The 20921-nt window shown below is 30.4% G+C and overlaps 1 protein-coding gene across 4 annotated transcripts in view; it reads right to left on the bottom strand.

The window, feature by feature from the left end:
- The window catches only part of LOC113552018 (putative polypeptide N-acetylgalactosaminyltransferase 9), a 122697-nt gene that overhangs the window by 67891 nt on the left and 33885 nt on the right, over positions 1-20921 (bottom strand). For all 4 annotated transcript variants that reach the window (XM_026954676.1, XM_026954682.1, XM_026954691.1 and 1 more), the window contains exon 3: positions 2205-3076. In XM_026954676.1, the coding sequence (XP_026810477.1) occupies positions 2205-2779 (575 nt within the window). In that variant the 5' untranslated portion in view covers positions 2780-3076. The remainder of the gene's footprint in view (positions 1-2204; positions 3077-20921) is intronic.

Consider the following 20921-nt stretch of genomic DNA (forward strand, 5'->3'; position numbering starts at 1 on the left):
GTTGATAATAAATACAATTTTAAATCTATTTTATATTCTTGAAAAACCATTTTAGCGATTGTTATCTTTTTTATGTATATTTTACTTACTTGAAAACGAATAGTTCGAACTTTGATTTAGATAAGAATATAAGATTTACATCAGCGTTTTTAAAAAACTAATTTAATAAAAAAAAAAAATAATATCACTCCAGGAGACTTTAAATAGTATAAAAAAATCTAAATATTTGAAAATAAGGTAAGTGAATATAATTGAGAATTCCAAAAAATAGAATTTGAATAAATTCATTATTAAATAATAAATTAAGGATGAGCCTACTTGGAGAATAATCCTGTGTATTGTTTATGTTTACCTTGTTAACTTTATATGATAGAGACAACTGCAATCATACTCGTTTTTAGATATATAGACAATGATAAATTATAATTATATAAACCTATATATTAACCAGCATTTACTACGTTATGTATAATACGATTAATAGGTAGGTTTATTCCTCTAAAATCCAAAAATATTTATTTGATTATAGTTTTTAGAAATTATTAAATATTTATTCAATAAATAATGCTTAGCAATTTTTGTTGTAAGCCAATAAACATTTAAAATAAATTAAACGACTGATGGTTGTAACTGCTGCTATTATAAGTCGTTCTAACGTCTGCAAATATAGATTATGGTAATTGTCTAAATATTTTTATTTGTGTTTATAATAACCAAGAGAAAAATAAAATGTTAAATATATTATCTAGTTAAAAAATAAAATACATTAACTATCAAACAATTTTAATTTCAATAAGCCTCGAGCTCTATCGATAATTTTTGAATAAATGCAATTAAAGTATCATAAAAGTTTTGTCGAATGTGGTATAGAGAAATATATATATATATTATTGTTGTGCGCTGGTATACCTATATATATCTACTTAAAACTCTAATCCTCAGAATTAAACGCACATAATCCAAAGTGAATAAATATGTTTATTTTTAAATCCATAGGGCTCTGCTAAAAGGATTGGTTGCGATAGTGGAAATAAAATAAAGTCTCCAAGTTCACGTTCGGACGTTATATATGTATAATCATATTACATAGTTTGTGATAGGTGTCTGCAAAAACGTAAAAAAATGTGGTTTTAAGGATCTGGCGGCTCCATACCAATCTACTCAACATATTATACTCGACGTAAACTTAACTTTAGTCTATTTGACTCAAATAATAACAAAAATAATAATATAATGCGGTTGGCTGGTATCCGAAATAATTTTGAAAAGTTTACGCGGCGTTTTGATAATAAATAGAGGCATAATATTATATACATAACATAGTTTGAGGCTTTTATTCAATTTATTTCATATTGGTTTTCTGTGACTGACAATGATTATTCTTATTTTAGTGTCTGGTATCAAATTCAAGGGATATAAGTCGTAATTTTTTGTTGTCATTTGAATGACAAATGATGCAACAAAAGAGAATCTTCTTTAGATAAATAATTCAACTTAATAATTACTATGAAATTCTAATTTGAAATATAAACTGACAAATATCAGTTATTTTCCAGTTACTAATCACAAAATACACGATTTTCAGAAAACATAAAAAATCAAAAAATTAACTATTATCCGTACCTACATCTATTACATGTATTCATAAAATAATGGCAATATACGCGACACTATAAGCACAATAAAATTTAATATTTTGAGTTTATAAGCAATTATAACGTGATCTAAATATTATGAACTAGATTTCAAGTAATAACCAGCAATACGAATAAATATAAGAAACTAAATCTACAAACGGCATAACGAATTTTGACAACAAAATAAAATAGAATGTCAACTTTGAAGAAAATTGCCACTCAAATGTTCAGATTTTTACGTCATTTTAAAACCAGTTTACTACTCACATAAAAATAGGATTATTCGAAATATACTTTTTCGAATTTAAATTTCTCGCATTCCTATAAAATAAATATACTCGATCGAAACGAAACATTAAGCGTCACACACACGCAGTCCCTAACCCGTCATCGTTGGAACCCAAATATTCGAAAACGGGTTTTTTAAGCGTATATATAATGACATACAAAAATCATAATCTAGGTTGCAGGACGAATGCACTATAATAATACTTAATAAATCGCAGTGATGTCCACTACATATAGTGTATAATGTATATAGTTTATAAGCACGACAAGGCCACTCACCATTCGTCTCTGGGATCCGGCAACGTTCTGTGCAGCGATATGAGATCACTGGCGTACTGGTTGAACGCGTTGTTCTTCCAGCCCTCGTCGACGAGCTTCTTGACGTCGGCCGTCAGGTTGGCGGGCAACACGACCGGTTTGCCCATTTCGCCGTACGATCTGCGGCCCTCGTCGTCCGCGCCACCACTGTGCGGCTGCGGCAGCACCCCCTCGCCGTTCTGAAGGCCCGCGGCCGCGGCACCGCCCTGGGACCGTCTCGACGACGTCCGGCCGCTGGCCTGCTGCTGGACGACCACCGGGGCGGCCGGTTGCTGTTCGACGCCGCCCTCCAGCGGGAACTCGTCGTCCAACAACCGGTTGTCGGCGTCCGCGTCGTCGGGCACACGCCGTTGCGCTGCGGCCACCGGTTGCTGTTGCTGATAGCCGCCGGCCGCGGACGGGTCGTTGGACGCGGGCGTGATACGCCTGTCTTCCATGAAGAGCAGCACGGTGACCGTCAGCCAGACGGTGCATCCGAGCACCAGGCCTTTGAGCAGTGCCGACTTGCGGCGGTAAAGGTACGACGCGATTTTCATTGTCGGGCGACGGTTGTGGTGATTTTTGCAGCGGTGTCGATGCGGCTGCTGTTGCGGTGCCTTAGCACTGTTGTTGTTTCTGTGGTGGTGGTGGTGGTGGTGTCAGCGGTCACGGGTCGGACGTCGGCGGTGGTGCGGGCGTCGGGCGCGTTAATGTTGCGATAACGGGCGTTGCACGATACCAGCTATCAGTGGCGGCAGTGGCGGTCGGACGACGACGGAAGTGGCAGCTGTGGCCGAGAAATACGCGGAAAGTTCGTAAGCGACTCCAACCGTAGTTGTTCCCTCATGACTGGCCTGCGAAAAACAAAGAACTGTCGTGAATACATAAGCACATATTGTCTGCAATATCGTTACATCAATTATTTAACCACATAACGTTATACCATAAATAATAAACAATAATCTTAAATAAAAGTATATTGACAAATGTTCGGTAAAAATCTATTAAAAATAGTATTATTTGTTGGTATTTTGTTATTTCAATATAATTAACTTAATGAATTTTAGTATTTTTTTTAAAACAATTTTTAAAAGCACAATATATAATATATCATATTTTTTTATTTTATCGCGCATTAAATAATGTAGGTTAATAGTAAATGGCAAATGGTTATAATTGGTTGACTACGAAAACGTTTTAATTGATCTGAGCTTTTAAATGGAAAATTATATTGTATAAAATGTTCAAAACGCAATTGGCATTGAGATAAAATGCACATCAGACACATGTTGTACATTATTACCATTCGAAATATTAGTTGCTACTACCATAAATAATTTTTCGAATGCATCCATACTGTAATTATTATAGAAACGACAATGCACTATATAATTATATTGTAAGATTTTAAATTTTAGCACTTCGATGTGACCTATTTAATAAGTATAAAATAATAATTGTATAACAAACAGAATGTAGATTTTTTCTTTAGTATTTTTATTATCGAACCAATGAGAGTGAATTCAGTTTTCGTTTACTAGCGAATTTTTGAGAAAGAAAATTCTTGTGCACCATAGGGCACGGGACCGAGTTTTAAACTTTTTTTTTCTATAATCAAAACTAATTTCGAACCATTCGTATGTGCTCAGACGTACTGCGCGGGTTCAAAGACTGGTAGACGTATATTTGCAGGGCGGAAGGATCGCTGAGATTTCATTAGGAGTTAATTCAACGGCGTACACATTTTTGGCCGAGGGACTCGCTACTAATGAGGTTCGAGACGTGATGGAACTTCGTCCCTAAAGGTTTTTTCCTTTTCCCAAGCAGTGTTTCGTAACGTTTTCCGGGATTTCGATGACGTGGAGATATTTCGGTAGGACTACGCGATGTCCTATTGCTTTCATCGTAACGGTTATATATATTCTCGCCAAATGTAACACGATTTTTCCACCCGTCTGATGTAAGGCGTTTTTCTCCGTTCATCAATTCGTAATGATTTCGCGATCGTTTACGTATTCAACCGGCGACCTATGTGTGTTACACACGCATTATACAGAGTGCGAATGCTTATTTGAAATCGAATTTCAATATAATATACACGTTATACCGAACCGTTGCTCTGTACTCGTCTAGTATCGACACATATAATAATATTATAGCAATAATAGCTAGTATAGTACTGTGTACGGTCGGGACGAAACATTTTTACAATATTATTATGTGTGATTTACTGAATGTACGCATTGACTGAGCAAATATCGTTGTAATAATGATAATATATAAAAACACGCTCGTGTCACTGTCCGTAAGTGATTTATATGAAACCACAATATAGAGTATTGCGCGTGTGAACGTCATTAGCGAAAATTGTGTCAGACCGGGTGTTATTTTGTCGTTATTGTTACTATTATTATTATTGTGTTTATTTTTTTTTACAGAAAATGTGCACTTCAGACGTTGGGGTAAGACTAAATAATATAATACCAAAATCGGATTTGTTCGCTGCAAATTTTCAGTCCCGAGACTAAAAACGTAACATGCGGTAACCGTTATTTCTGAATCGATAAACGAAACTATTAGCAGGTTTACTTGCTGCGGGATAACCCGCTATAATTTTGGCGCAAAATAATGCGCACCGCTAAGCCGCGTAATCCCTATGTTACCTATACCGAATAGCTATATTTTGGATTACAATACTATTTCATTTCGAAAGGTCCGAAAAAAAAACATATAAAACGAAAGTCACACGACTTAAAAGCTTTAAACACTTATTCGATTTCCGACAAACTTTTATCGAATTAAACAAAAGCCAAACAACAAAAAAAAAACAACAATATGTTGGACAAAGTTTGAACCACAGCGTTTGTTACAATATTATTAGCCGTCATGTAGGTAATAAATAATGAGATTAAAAACTAAAAATATTAATTCAAAAAGTAATGGATTTAAATGGTACATAATGTATAATAAATTAAAATACTCTACAAGTTCATTTTAACGTCGTGCGTGTAATACTATAATTTTTATTTAAAATAAAATAATTAAATCTTATTAAGACCAAACAAACTTTACCCTTTTATCGAAACATAATGACCTTACTTTTATGTTTTGTTTTTTTTTTTATAATAACTCGTGTTCCATAATATCGTTTTGATGTATTAAATCTATATTATATTATGTCTAATGAAAAATATTTTCTCAGAATAACAGCCATAGAAAATAGGAATGGAAAACATAAGAATAATAGAATTTTTATTAGCATACGCAGAATAACATTTTAAATAATATGTGTAATTTTTCAATTTTTATCCCTCATAATTTACGTATACCTAATATATGTATAAACGCACATGCATTAATACTTATTTATAACACGTCATAATATATTATGCATGGAAGGCGATTCGTACATAAAACACTTGACGTTAAGTTTGTGTCATTTTTCAATATACATATATTAAAGACGAAATGGAAGAACCATTCGAAAAATATACAAAATTATACCACTTCAAAATTATATGTTGCATAACTGATATAAGTATTTCAATTTAATGAGCGTATCGTGGATTCGTATTATAATAGTGTAACCTATCTAACCATAATATGCTATTATATTACATATTGTTATAAAACATGATTGATATTTTAGATATTTTATTGTTTTTAAACGGTTGGTCAGCAATTATATATCATTAAGAGCGATTCTTTTAACATATGTAACAGATTCATTATTTTGATACACAACTATTAAAGTTTAAAAATAATATTTTATTTAATTTTAAATCATGATAAATAACATTTTAAAATAAACATTATTTTTACTATTTATTATCATAATTATTATATAAGTTCTTCGCTTATTGGAATAATATTTTTTTCGTAATATAATTTTGAAATCGAATGAGTAGTTATAATTATTTAAAGTTTAAATGAGTCGGGTGGATCGGTATAGTCTTCATATTTTTTTAATGAAATTCAAATTATGTAAGCAATAATTTTCAAAAATGTTAAATAATATTAAAAATATTGAGTTTTTCAGTTGAAAGAGATTTAAGTCTCGCATGGATATCTCAATTTTGTTTATCATACGTTACAATGTCACCGTGACAATGCACATATTGCAAACATTCACTTGTCGACTGTCGTACACGTCTAAATCGTCAGCGGTAATTGCAGGTCGGCTGCTACTCTCTACTTTATTACAGACTTCAGTACTTTTTATCATGTTTTAAACGTTCTGCAAATTGTAGCCCTATGAAAAGGTTACGTGCAGTGCAGTGAGTAAAATTACTAGAAATTACTACATTTACTACATAACAAATATATTACAGATTATTAATCTGAGATTGCCATAACGATTTTAACCAATAATAACGGTGGTTCGTTAAAAACATGATCGGTTTTGGCACAAACGTGGTAAGTATATATACACGTTTAAAAAAAAAATAAAAAAAGTAATTAATTTTATCAAAATTACACGGGCTTGTAATTTATAATAGTAGGTACCAACACTTTGAATTTAAATCATATTTTTAGGATTAAAAGTGATCATTCAATATATATATATAAATACACAATATACCTATTATAATAGCTTCATCGTATTAAGATACGATGAAATTGTTTCGAGACCGTCCTTTCGTGCGAGTAATATTATATTTTATAATATGTTTATGTACATTCATCTTAATTTATTTTCATCTCACTGAACGCGAAGATTTAACTTCCAAAATCGGTCCACTAAACACGATTTCGGCGTAGCAGAATTATTATTGTTATATAAAATACGCCTGTATGCACACACTTGACGATCGGTATACGTCTTCAAAAGTCAAATATCTGGTCGTCACAATTATACACTGCAGGATAATGCTACCATTTTCCTTTTTCCTGATGAACACACTGCACGAAGTGTACCACATAAATATACATATATGAATATAATACACGTATTAAACACATAAAACAGTATATAGTTTTTGATCATTGTTCTGTACGCATCGCGTCCGTGTGTATTATTATATTATACGCGCGACCGTGAAACGGAAAGACGGTGTTTCGAGATTTGCGTAGGTAGCCGGAGCATGTTTGTTACGGTGATATTATTGTATATTATATAAGAATTATTACTATCGTTCATGTACCTACATATAATATGTAGTATATATGTATTATATATATGCGCACACACACCGAAAACGTAGGCGCTTTTGTTCTAGCCCGCGAAGCGTTCCCTGTGATATATCCAATTCGAATGGCAATTCAGCAACGGCGGGTGTGGGTCGGCGTAACGGAAACGATAGTGTGTATATATACTATATGTACACGTCGAGCCGGAAGTCAGACATTTTATTCCGGTGGTGCTGCAGGTGCCGGTGCTCCGATCACCCAGCAGTGCACAAAAGTCAGTGCCTAACGGCTGATAGTTCACTAGCGGCTTCGTTACGAGGATATAAAGTTTGCCGACCATGACAGCCCCTCGCGAACAACTCTACCCACGCAAAACATACACACCTCATCCAGTCGTTGGTCTTTGTTTCTCGCTGGTTTCTACTGATGGCGATTGTAGAAAGGCTGTCATATTTTAATCAGTCGTCGTCGAGTCAGGGTCTGGTCTTATATAAATATAATATCATAATAATGTATAGGAACATTCAAAAGTCATTGTGACAAAAACATTTTAAATCACTTCTTTGACTAGAAGTTTTTGTTTGGGAAATCATTTGTACGAAAAACTAATGGCCAATTCCGAAGACCATTAAAATTATTATCAGCCGAATATTATGCATGAACAAAGTAAAGATTAAACTATTAAATGTGGCTATACTATTTATTTACAACATAAATATTAATATAATATTGTATAATACACTTATTAGTTATTAAAAAGTCTAATAACTTCAACAGACAAGTACAGGTCAGCGACTTGTGCAAAAATGGATTAATTTAGTATTATACACGAGTATATAACAAGTATACGTGCAGCTGCGGTCGGTGAACGTATTATACGACTATAAGTATCCCGAGGCGATACGTCGGCGGTGTAATACGGACTGTCACTACAAAATAATAATAATATTATTGCCGTAGTCGGATAACCATAAATCTATTATTCGTGTATAGGTATACCGTGTGTATCATATATTATAATAACAACGTATCTACTTGCAATAATATTTGTGACGGTTTGATTCGTCGGTTATACCTGTCTTATGTTAACTTCGCTATCTCTGTATATTATAATTTATAATAAGCTAAAAAGCCGAAATGCAAACATGTTATGCCCACCTATAATGTTACAATAATTATAATAACAATAATAATAATGTAAGGTGTATATTATACTGAATTACGACTCGTCAAAATATCATGCACAATTTATTTTTATGATATTATAACATATCAGATCACACAAACTTTAAAATTTATATTTTCGTTAAAAAAGTTTATTAATTTATTATTATTATTATTAGTATATTTTTTTTGTTTTTTTTTTTTTTTTTTAACAATTTAATAAGTATTAATCAAGTTTTTGTGTTATATTTTTCAATTTAAGAACTCTTACGGTTGATATCTTTCAAAACAATACCAAATAATATTATGATAATATTCGTCTTGAATTTATATAAGTTAATCACATCACTGTATAATGTTATTGGTATCATACAGAATGTTCGATACTGGGAAACTATATATTTAACAATCAAAATAGAAGGATTAAATAATGTCCATATATATTTTCTTCGAAATATAAAACGTTATCAACTGAAATGAAGGTAGGTAACAAAGAATATTATAATGGAAAAAATGTGTTATTAATTTGTTTTACTATTACAGTATTACAAATCCTGTATATCCGTCGTTATCTTTTTAAATGGTATAATTCAAGTTGAAGACCTATAGCTATTAAAGTTGCCGCACATATTAATTGTATTATTTTTAAATGAGACACCTTGACGCTGACGCAGTATTATCGGGACTACGAATATTGTAAAAAATATATTATCCTTTGCAGATTTCAACGCGTTCGTTCGAATCATATGTTTTGTCTGCAACTTAACCAGTGTAATAATGTATTATATTTTAAATTATATATATTACAATTATTCAGACATATACACATCGACGATCAGTCGATGACAATTATTCAACACACACTCACCCGGTCCCGGTGCACTGGCTTACTGTGACAGGGAAATGTTTATCCGGAACTGGGATTGCACACTACTGCGGTCTACAGTGTTAATTAGACCGGGAGAAAACGCTAAACCGATACTTGGCACGCTGATTCACCGTGTATGCGGCGAGACGGAAGTTCGTTTTGTATCTTATATATACACAAACGCAAAAGCTTAACCGGAATTCGTGCACCGCTGCAACACGGTCCGATTGTTACTAGACAATTAATATTGTCGTCATCCGCAAGGTCCAATAATATTGCATTATACGTTATGTGTGACCTAACGATCGAGTGAAAGATGATTATCATTAAAAGCAAACAATTACGATTTTGTGTACCTCACAGTTATTGTGGTCAACGACATCAACGTGTTAATATATTATGTACAATCAGCTACTGTAAACATTGCTCGTTAAAACAATACAGAAACGAGTCGATCTATAAACTACTAGTGTTTGAAATTTAAATTAAAAACTACACATTTATTACACGTAGGTATATGGTAAAATTCATCGGTTTTACGGTTTTATTTTCGAACTCAATTTTACGACACCATTTATAATATGATATTATCGTTGCTCGTATCAAGCTAGGCAGGTACATTAAGTTTTTACAACGAAGATTGGATATCTCATCTCTAGCTGGGAAACCTTTGTAGTATATTATCATATGGCGTGTGTGTAAACATATTTGTATATCATATGCTTATTGTTTAGTATAATTCTTATATTAATTGAATATGAAATTCAGAAATTACCGGTGATAATTTACTGCGCAAATAACTATAGTATTTCAATAATCGTATGTACCTGTAACCTACCACATTTTACAACCACACAATTTATTTTACCTAATAATGGCATACAGTTCCACTGATCAGACATATGACATATGGCCGGTGCATTAAAATCATAAAATAATTAGAAAATGTACTTAAGATAGTGAATAATATTATTGGAACTTCATAGAAAATGTACATTGTTAGCAGTGTAGTTACGTTAAAAACGAATTAACTGACGCGCATATAATATAATACCCACAGACGTATATTTTAGCAAAATCCAGTAGTTATATTCTGCAATTACAGTATACACGAGAAATAATATTAAGACCACAGCAACCGAGACTCGGCTTAAGACGTTACTAACATCGGTAGCAAAATATGTCGAGACACACACTATACAATACATATTATTATATATTATAGAAATGAAATTACAACGTCATTGTTTATACACGCGAAAGATGGCGCAGTGCGTTTCTAATTAACTGTACCGCACAAACACGCGGTTGGCCGGAAATCGAGAAACCGTCGGAAATGAGAATTTCTGTGAGGTCTGCAGCGAAAAAAAAACATAATGAATCACTCACCCTTGAACTTGACTACCGGGAAGTTGAATAAAATTGAAACCCACCGAAACATAAATCATATTTTCACGTTAGTATTTACCGACGTCCGCACCAACCAACTTGATGTCCCGGAGTGCAAGTGTACAGCGGTCCTGGTAAATTCGCGAAGACATAATTCATTGTCCGTTATTGTCTGTTGTTTATTTTCTTAATCTATTATTTTTCGGTCGTCACTCGTGAGGATTACACACCAAAGATAAATCATACATTTTTATTCGAGATAATATTATATACAATAATACAGTCAACAGAGAACTCAACACATCAACACATCTATTCCGGTTATAATGTAGCACACATGTGAATTCGTATAGTATACATACATTTTTGGCATGTTACAATATAATCGATTAAAATAAACTGTCGTTCAAATGTAAAACAATGTTCATATTATTTGAATTTGTTACACGTTTGTTGAAAATAAATATTTGTAGGTAACTGTACAGTGTACACTGCACATCGTATATTAACGTAAAATACTGCAGACACCGTGATTCAGAATGTATCTTAGTTATTTTATTATATATTTTATACGTAATATTATTTTTAACTGTAAGCCATTACATTTACATAATATATACTTGCAATACTATAAATGTATAATGTATATATTTAAAAAGGTATATTTTTATTTCCATCAAGTTATCTTAAAAACAATCAAGAATATTTTGCATGGTAATGCAATGAATGTTCATATATTTTAAATAGGTATATGAATAAAAAGGGTTTTATAATTTTAAAATAAAATGAATTATAAATACTATAGGAAAAAAAATTATGTTTAAATTAGATATAAAAATCAGAATACAAAAAAAAAAACGTAGGAAAATGTATCTAAAATACCAATATTATATATGTATATATATATTTATTATATTATTTACTTTATATATATAACATTGTGATGATTCATTTTTACAACCACATGAAGTAAAATGTATTTGTTATAGTATAGAAGTGCTCGATAACAATATTATATTTATTAATACCAAAAAACTATTTAAAATTTAGAACGTGCTGTATTTTAATCAGAGAAAATTGGATTTAGTAATTTTATTTAGTTATTGTCAGTTTTGTAAGGCGTATTGACGAAAAATATACATATAATACATGCAACATGCATAAAAAAGACTTTCATTGGATAAATTATTTCGAAGTTTGCACTAAATCTCCATTATGTCAACAAAATGCGGTATTTTGTGTAATATGTTGTTAGTAAACAAGGAACACTGCCACACAAGGGTTGGAAAGAAGAAAAAAGTTAAAATCTGCGGTAGATATATTAAATAATAATAATAATGTGTATGCGGGGAAAAAGGTAAATGAATATCTTTCTTTAGAAAAAAAAATTAATCGCACGAGGCACGTAAGTGAATTATATATATATATATATATATATAGGAGCGGCGCACGTCTTGACGTAGAATACACCACGCTGGCAGTAGTATTTATAACGTAATAATATACTATATTAGACCTAAGATTTTATACCGTCAATTGATGCTTGCCGCCGTCTATTGCTTATTATAAATTATTATACGTAAATTATATTAATATTCTATTAAAATAACCATACGCTACACGTCGAGTCACGTCAAAAAACTAGACGCGCCTTTCCTCTCTACCAGCCGATTGTCATTATGGGCCGAATATGTTAACACGAATTCCCAGTGCTGACCGTGAGGGTGTGGTACATATACAAGTCGCGCTCAACCCCTCACTCATCAATCATTCGCCTCGGTACAGGTTATGCGTGTGCCTACCTCGAACAACGCACCCCACGACCCTATCGCATCGTCACTGAAACGCACAAACACATACATATAAATATATATATATATATATATATATACACTATATATGATATACACTTGCCGTGCATACAGACATACCGGTGGTACAGGTACAGGCCAAAAATAAATCATCGTTACGCGCACACAAATCCATAAACGGTCATAAATCATTTTCTATAAGTGTTTCTCAGCTAGAACAAATAGCGGTTACCGATATATTATATACAGTGTGTACATTATATACATACCTGTACGTATAATATAATATGGTGCACGTTACTGCACTGGTTACTACATAGTATTATCGGGTACAATAATACTACACACTACACCCAACTAGGATGATTGTTTAGGCGTAAAACAATGATTGTCGACAGTGAAAATGCGTAGAGAATCCCGCGGCCGACAATCATAATCCGATTTTCGGTACGCAGACGCCGGACAGGCTGTAATTGAAGTGACGAAGTACTGATCGGTCGACCGTCGACGCCGAGGGTGTACAGAATAAAAATAAAAACAATTCTCGGAGACCACAAGACGGATGGCTGCGTGGTTTTCTATGTGATAATGTGATCGCCAATAAAATATCGCGACTTTAATAATAATTTTCAGCAGATACACTACTGCGGCTGTAAGTAAAATTCGACCAAAATAGAATGATAATGTAAATATTTAATATCAAACGTTAAATCGAGATAAGAAGTAGTAAAAACATTTAAAATTTCCCAATTGCATAACGTTAATTAAAAAAAGTTTTTTTGAACGATAATACAGTTTATATTTTTAAGACCACAAACTACACTTGCATTAAATACCTGGTATATATTGTATGCGGCTTACAATATTAATACAAAATATTATAGTATATATACATTTTTAAATTGTATGGTTAAATCACATACTAGACATAAATTATAAATAATATATATATATAAAACGATAAATTCCGATATGAATACACATTATAATTCGATCTACTGTAAGTTAACCAAATGTTATTAATATACGTAAAGATTTGCTTAATTAAAAGTCCCTCAGAACATATTCTACATTACTACATTACATACTGTAAATCAACTTATTTAAGAAGATGCACCAACATTTTCATATACAAAAAGAAGAATAAAAATTTATCGATATCGGATTTTGTCGAAACAAAACTGTACTAGCAATTTCTGTGTAGTATATAATTAATAATTATCTATATAGGTAACATATTTATAAGAATAATTATTGTTTTATCCGGATTCGTTTATAGGTACCAAAAACTTTTTGTGTGGTTTAATTTTTAAGCTTTAAAGAAAAATTGTTTATTGAATATACGGATTTCTGCTAAACTTTTAAGATTATTATTCGATAAACTCTGAACAGTTAAGCAGCTGATGTTTTGTGTTCTAATATAATTAGTAAAGTTTTTCTTTATAAATACCATACGGTTGAGTGTTGAACATTCCTAGAGTCAAACATTCTGAAAGAAAATCCAGATTCGTCTATAATGTAAGACAAATGGTAGAAAAAAATAAGGTGAATAGAAAATAAAATAATAGTAAGTCAGATAAAAATAGAGGAAGGCGTATTCAAGTTTTTTCAGCATTGTGATTTCCCATATATTATAATGGTATTTTTAAACTACTTAGTATATAGATAATGGATACAGAATAATAAAAAATATTATTATTTTATTAAATATAACGCATACATTAAACAAGGTTATGCAGTTTCGGAAAACTACTACATTTTAAAGACCATTAGTATAGCAAAAGAGTAATAATTATAATAAAAAATATTTCAAATTGCTGACTAAAAAAATATTGTATGAAATATTTACAAATACTTACGCAGAGAATCATTAACGATAAATTTCAAAAATTTAATACAGTGGAAGGATTTCGTATTTCCGTAAATAGAAAAAATGTCGAATATATAAAATTTACAAATGAACACATTTTTTTTTGTTTATAACTAATTTAAAATATTATTTAGCTACACGAACGGTCATAATGTTAATCCAATTACCCACTACAATTTTACAGACACAACATTTTTTTACTTGAATTTAGTATTTACGTACGCAAATAACAAATAATAATAAGATTAATATGACTCGATTGCAATGACATTTGATTTAAGACGCTGTATAATATAACCGACGAAACGTTATTTATGATTTTAAAATTGTATCATGTATTATGTACGACAACGATATGCATTACACTTTAGGTTTAATTAAAATAGATAGTATTAGGTACACAGTAATAGCGGCACGTGTTTTGGTTATTCCTTTTATTTTCGACACCTTTTGCACATCGTCATTTGGTAGTCACCAAAAAGAATATTATTCTACTTCCGGTGTTTGTGTACGATGATAATAATACCAAAATATATATATACATACATAAAGAAATAATGTATAGGAAAAGCGCATTCTCTCTTGTGCAATGATTCGTGTATAGTTAAGTTTATAATAAATATATTATATTATATATATATCTATATTCTATATATAATATAGCAAAAGCGTATACCTATACACCACTGTCATGAAAAACTAGGGTCTCTCCGCTTTATATACATTATACGGTTGCGATAGGCCCATACCATAAAAAATAAAAAAACAAAACGAGAAAAAAAACCATCCGACCTTTAACCGTATATACAATATACATAATATATATATATATGTATGTATATGCATATGCGACGTATTAAACGCGTTCGTATATATATTATATTATATATCTCGAGGAAAGGCGAGAAAACGAGCATTAAATTTTCTCTCGCCCGACCGGTAGACAATTATTATTAATGCAAAAACCTTTATTTCTCTCCGCGACGGTACTATTATTAAAAAATATAAACATAAACACACGCACATACGCGCACACATGAGTGAGTACATACAAAGAATACAGTAATTATACGACGAAGGGTGACATTATTTTACGAAGATATTCTCATATTAAATACCAACGTGTAATAGAACAAGAGAACATAAAGATTTTTTTTTATAAAGATTCCTTTTTTAATAAGGCTCTGTAAAGGTATGTACATAAAAGGGACCTGTAATAGTGAACGAAAGCCAATTAAACGTAAAACCCAGAGTAAAAACCGTCAACGTTGTTTAAAGTACACCAATGACAAAATTTGTCTCGGCACAGCCACTCAGTTGCTTTTTTCTTTTGCCGACTTCTTTAAAATAATGAAATTCAATAAAGGTTACAGATGACAATTATTACAAAATGTCAACGACATCTTCAAACTCTAATGCGTTTTCTAAATTCTTTAAACACTTTCCTGTAGATACACAAATTTATTCGTTATATGTATAGTACTTTTTTGTACTGATTTAATTTTTCAAGACATATAGTTAAAGCATTCAAAGAATTTTCAGTGATATTTTATAAGGATATATTATTTTCTCGAAGATAAAATTATAGATTTCAAACCGTATCAATAACAAAATATAAAATTTACTGTTTGAATGAAAAATATTATGTTAAGTATAACCAAAGATGGTTATTTTGTTTTCGAGATTACCTAGTTATTGATACACCTATGTATAATATTTTGTATTATTTTCAGGATTATCAATGAATAAATATTCAATATCTTAATACTCAAAGTTAATATCCAAAATAGTTACTATAGTAACTTAAAATTCATTAATTAGTCCATGTTTGTTGTAAATCCAATTATTATACCATAATATAGAAACCTCTATTATGGCATTTAGTTATTATTAATTTTTCTTCAGGTATAGGGTATAGTACATTGTATGACTTGACGCAGTACAAATCGGAATATAATATAATAATAAAGTATTTTAGCGTCATCATTTTGACATATACATGTACCATGTACGATTTTAATTAGGTACCCAACTATTATAAATACAAAACGCAATTATACATGTAGTATGTTATTATTGTTTGTCATCTAGTTTTGATAATTGTACAAAATGCAATGATATCACACAGATACGCATGTCATTTAATTTGTTATCATTCGAAATTGCAGCGTTGCCGACACGTCAATACGTCATTGTTGTTTTTTAGCGACGACCGCGTGGACGAAAATAACGCGCAAAAAACTATCAAAATTATGCTGAACGTCTTGACAGTACTCAGCGACGCATGGAAAACAACATACAACGTTTTTCAATCCACATGTGTTAATAATATTCCTTGGTACCTAACTATATTATCAGTGCATATGCGATGAATACATTCGTGATATATCAGATAAAGGCCGGGGGACGATAACGCGTTTACTCGGGTAAACATAACATTCATTGTCCATCTTCGAAATAATATACGTAATAATCATTATAAAGGTTTTCGCTTAACGGCATCTTACTGAACAAAAGAACATTATTTAAATGTTTTAATTGAAATTGAAATTACTTTTATCCAAACATTAGCGGAATAATTTGAATTGGATTAATTTAAAATGACATAACCAAAATCCGAATTTTGGTACAACATATTTAAGGTTATCACATACTTTTAGTCCGGAACAGAATCGAACTGATCAAACGACATAAAATGTTCAACTTAATACTTAGTACTCGTAAACTACTTTAAAGAAGTTTATGCGTATACTTCACTAAGAAACGGACTTGAATCAAATATAATTAATACCGAAAAATATGTTTATTGATTCCAAAGCGTTATACGTACATTTTCAAACCATCTGGTATTAAACTTTATGTTGATTATACTTTGTAATACCATATATCACTCATTACGAGAAAATCATTTTTATTGTATTAAATTATTATGAAAATATTAATTATTTGTATTTTATTTTAAAGTTAATAATGTTAAGCATTACAGCACAAACTGTTATATTACTTTGAAGTATATTTCGTATAATATAACCAACTAATAATTAAGCACTTTCGGTGATACACAGCTCGTGTATGTAGGTGTTATTTGTAAACACGCAGTTACATGAATATTGGAATGTCTAAAATTCAAAAACGTTCTACGAAAGTCTCGGAGAGAATGAGCTGACGTATCGCGAACATTTTTCCACACGCGGTTTTGAGGTTGTCGATAATACCAATCACCACTGCCGCCACCACCACCATCAACACTTTTGTCTCTTACCACGGAGCCTTAAAGACTTGTACGTGAAAAATCCTCACTTTTCACGTCCGGCATCGTCTTTTTGTTATATGTATTAGGAGGATTTTTGATTTCCTTATCGGTTTATTACATTTGGTGTAAGTTCTATGACCTCGATTAAATATTGTCTATACTACCTAACCTACCTACTAAATTTTATAATATTCATGTTCACAACAATAAAATATGAATTGATCAATCTCTTAACGGAAACGAAAACAAGCATTCTCGTTTCTGCATTGAAATAAGTATCTGTATTGATTGGGTTATAGATTTTAAAATTACGTGCCGATCGATTAGTCACGTACATTTTGTCCTTGAATGTATATAATATAGTAATACTCACTCGTATCGGATAGTAAGTTATAATAGAGCCTACACTATACAATATCATATATGTGTATGTTATAGTGTGCATAATACATGGTAGCTAATAGCTATACAGTATAGTAAATTATGATATAGTAGCATTTTATTACAAATTTGTAACTCATCAGCTTATTTTGACTATGTAAAAATAAGTAATAATAATAACCTATTAGTAAACGTAATTCAATATTATGTTATTCATCGGCCTTACTAATATATCATTCACAAACATGTGAATATATTGTTATTAATTTACTCGTATGATATATTGTGGAGATACTACTAAACGCATAAATATATATCATGTATGAAAAATCATATTTGTTTTTAACTTTGTAAGTAAGTAGACAACTAAAATACTAAATATATGCATTTATTAACGATTATTATTATGAAGACAATTCAGTTTTTATTAGTTCTCGTAGTAATAATATTCTACTGTCATATTGAATACGGCGTTTATATAAATAATTAATATTATAGTAAAATGGTTAAATAATTATTATGGCTGGTTACATTTCATGAATATACTTTATCCTGTTTAAACGCAATATATAAAATATAAACTCGAATGAATAAACATTATTAATAAAATACTGAAAGAAAAATAACAGTTTTAGTAAGCACTTAAGTATTTGAAGTGTGGCCTGTAGAACAAGAAAAAAAAAAGCCGACGAGAGACAAAATTACAATTTAATTTGTAGGACGAAGTAGACGCCAATCGGTTACAAATTAAATTACTATTTACTACAGTGCGCCACTATACGGTTGCTTCGATCCATTTGTTTAGCTCAAGCCCGTTACCGACATTACTATTTATATTTACATGTATTGTATTAAGACCCCAAGGAGACAATCAAAATCATTATCACCATAATTTGAACACCGCATATAATGTTTATCATAAATCTCGTATGAACATGTGTAGACACGAGTAGGTACAATTATTTAGGATATGAGTATATGACACATATATTATATTATATATATCGAATATAATTAAATATGTGAGTTTGCTTTGTTAAATTGCGTATAATATCAGTATTGTAGTGATACCTACGTGTTGTATATAAAAAAAATAAAAACTTGTTTACAATATGCTATAGTACTAACTATTGATTAAAAACCATTGTATATTAACACGTAACACTCAACGATAACCTATAAATAGAAATATACTTTTTATATTGTATTTATGTAATGTGAATATAATATTACTATACTTTACATAAAACTATATACCTAAATATTATATTAAGTACATTAAATATTAAATTTATTTTTAAATCATTAAATTCATAAATAAAAAATATATATATATATATAAAAAAATAATAAATATGTTATTGAATATATTTAAATTGTAAATTGTACGAGTATTATAATATTATGAATCGTTTTTTTTTTTTTTAGAATCTATTGAGTTGCCATATTAAGAGTCTGTTTATGTTCACATTCTAATACGATATTGTTTATATTTACTTAATTTAATTATGTTTACTTAATTTAAACGCATTTCTGTACCAACTATTAACTGTCGTTTGTCAATATATTATAATCGGTATTTACCTATGGAATATGTTTTCAAATATTTAATTTAAATAGAACGAAACCTATTATAATACAATACATATTTAGTTCTAGTTTCTTTAAAGTAATATACATGTGACAATTAAAGTTGACTTAATTTGATGATATATGTAAATACGAGAATTGAAAATGATTAACTTACAAAAACAAATTTCTAGTATAACCAAAACTAATGAACAATGAGAGATACGATTTTGTTAGTTAGGTATTTATGCTAAAATCTGTGGCTATATAATAACAATATGTTATGTATAGTATATGCTACGATTGTCCTACAGTTCATAAAATAAAGGACATTTTCTTAACACGTGTGCTCTTTGTGTCTACTTGACAACGCGTAGCCGGTCATCACAAAATGCCACCTGATGTATTTATTTTCCAAGTTTTTCTTTAGGAAAATAACAATTTCAACTCAAAAGTCACTATACGGCCTTTTTGGTTCAATCGCATCTGGTTTTTTCTCTCTTTCTTATTTATTGTTTTACTCGAACCTCAAATACTGTCTTAATAGCCTCCTTCTTTCAATTAAAAATACAATTTGATCGGAACCAATTACCTAATCTTCTTCATTACTTTTTAAATTGCGTAGAAACTATATAATATGCATTGTATAGGGAACACGTTTACTTAATACGTTTCTGTTCAAATAATGTAAATTAAACTGGGAAATTAGTTGATATTTACTAGGAATATAAGAGATGTATAGATATACGAGAGGACTGTATAAAATAACAAAACAATATCTAGCTGGGTAATCTTCAAAACAATTACAATATTATACGTTTTGGAATGTAATAGTTTAGTTTCTGTTTTTTTTTTTTAACTAAATTTATAAATTAAAATAACTTCACGACCTAAGTATTAGTAGTATTACTTACAAATATTTCTACAACACAGGTATAATGCACTTAATATCATTAATGTTTGCTTTTACATAAAACAAATATCTTTATTAGAAGTACCTAAGTAGGTAGGTATTAGGTACCTACTTACAATATTTTTAATTTAAAAACAATAAGAATTTGTAATAGCTAAATATAATACATCAAACCGTTGTCTTATACATTTATGTATGCATAATAAAATTTTTAACAGTTTTTTTCATTTAATAGCATAATTAATGATGATTTTATCTATGTATTTTATATTTATATTGAATAAATTATTTTATATCATCACATTATTTATTACGGTAGTAGGTATTTCAAATTGTAACAATAAACGTACA

Source organism: Rhopalosiphum maidis, chromosome 1 (assembly GCF_003676215.2).
Source record: "Rhopalosiphum maidis isolate BTI-1 chromosome 1, ASM367621v3, whole genome shotgun sequence".
Lineage (NCBI taxonomy): Eukaryota > Metazoa > Arthropoda > Insecta > Hemiptera > Aphididae > Rhopalosiphum > Rhopalosiphum maidis.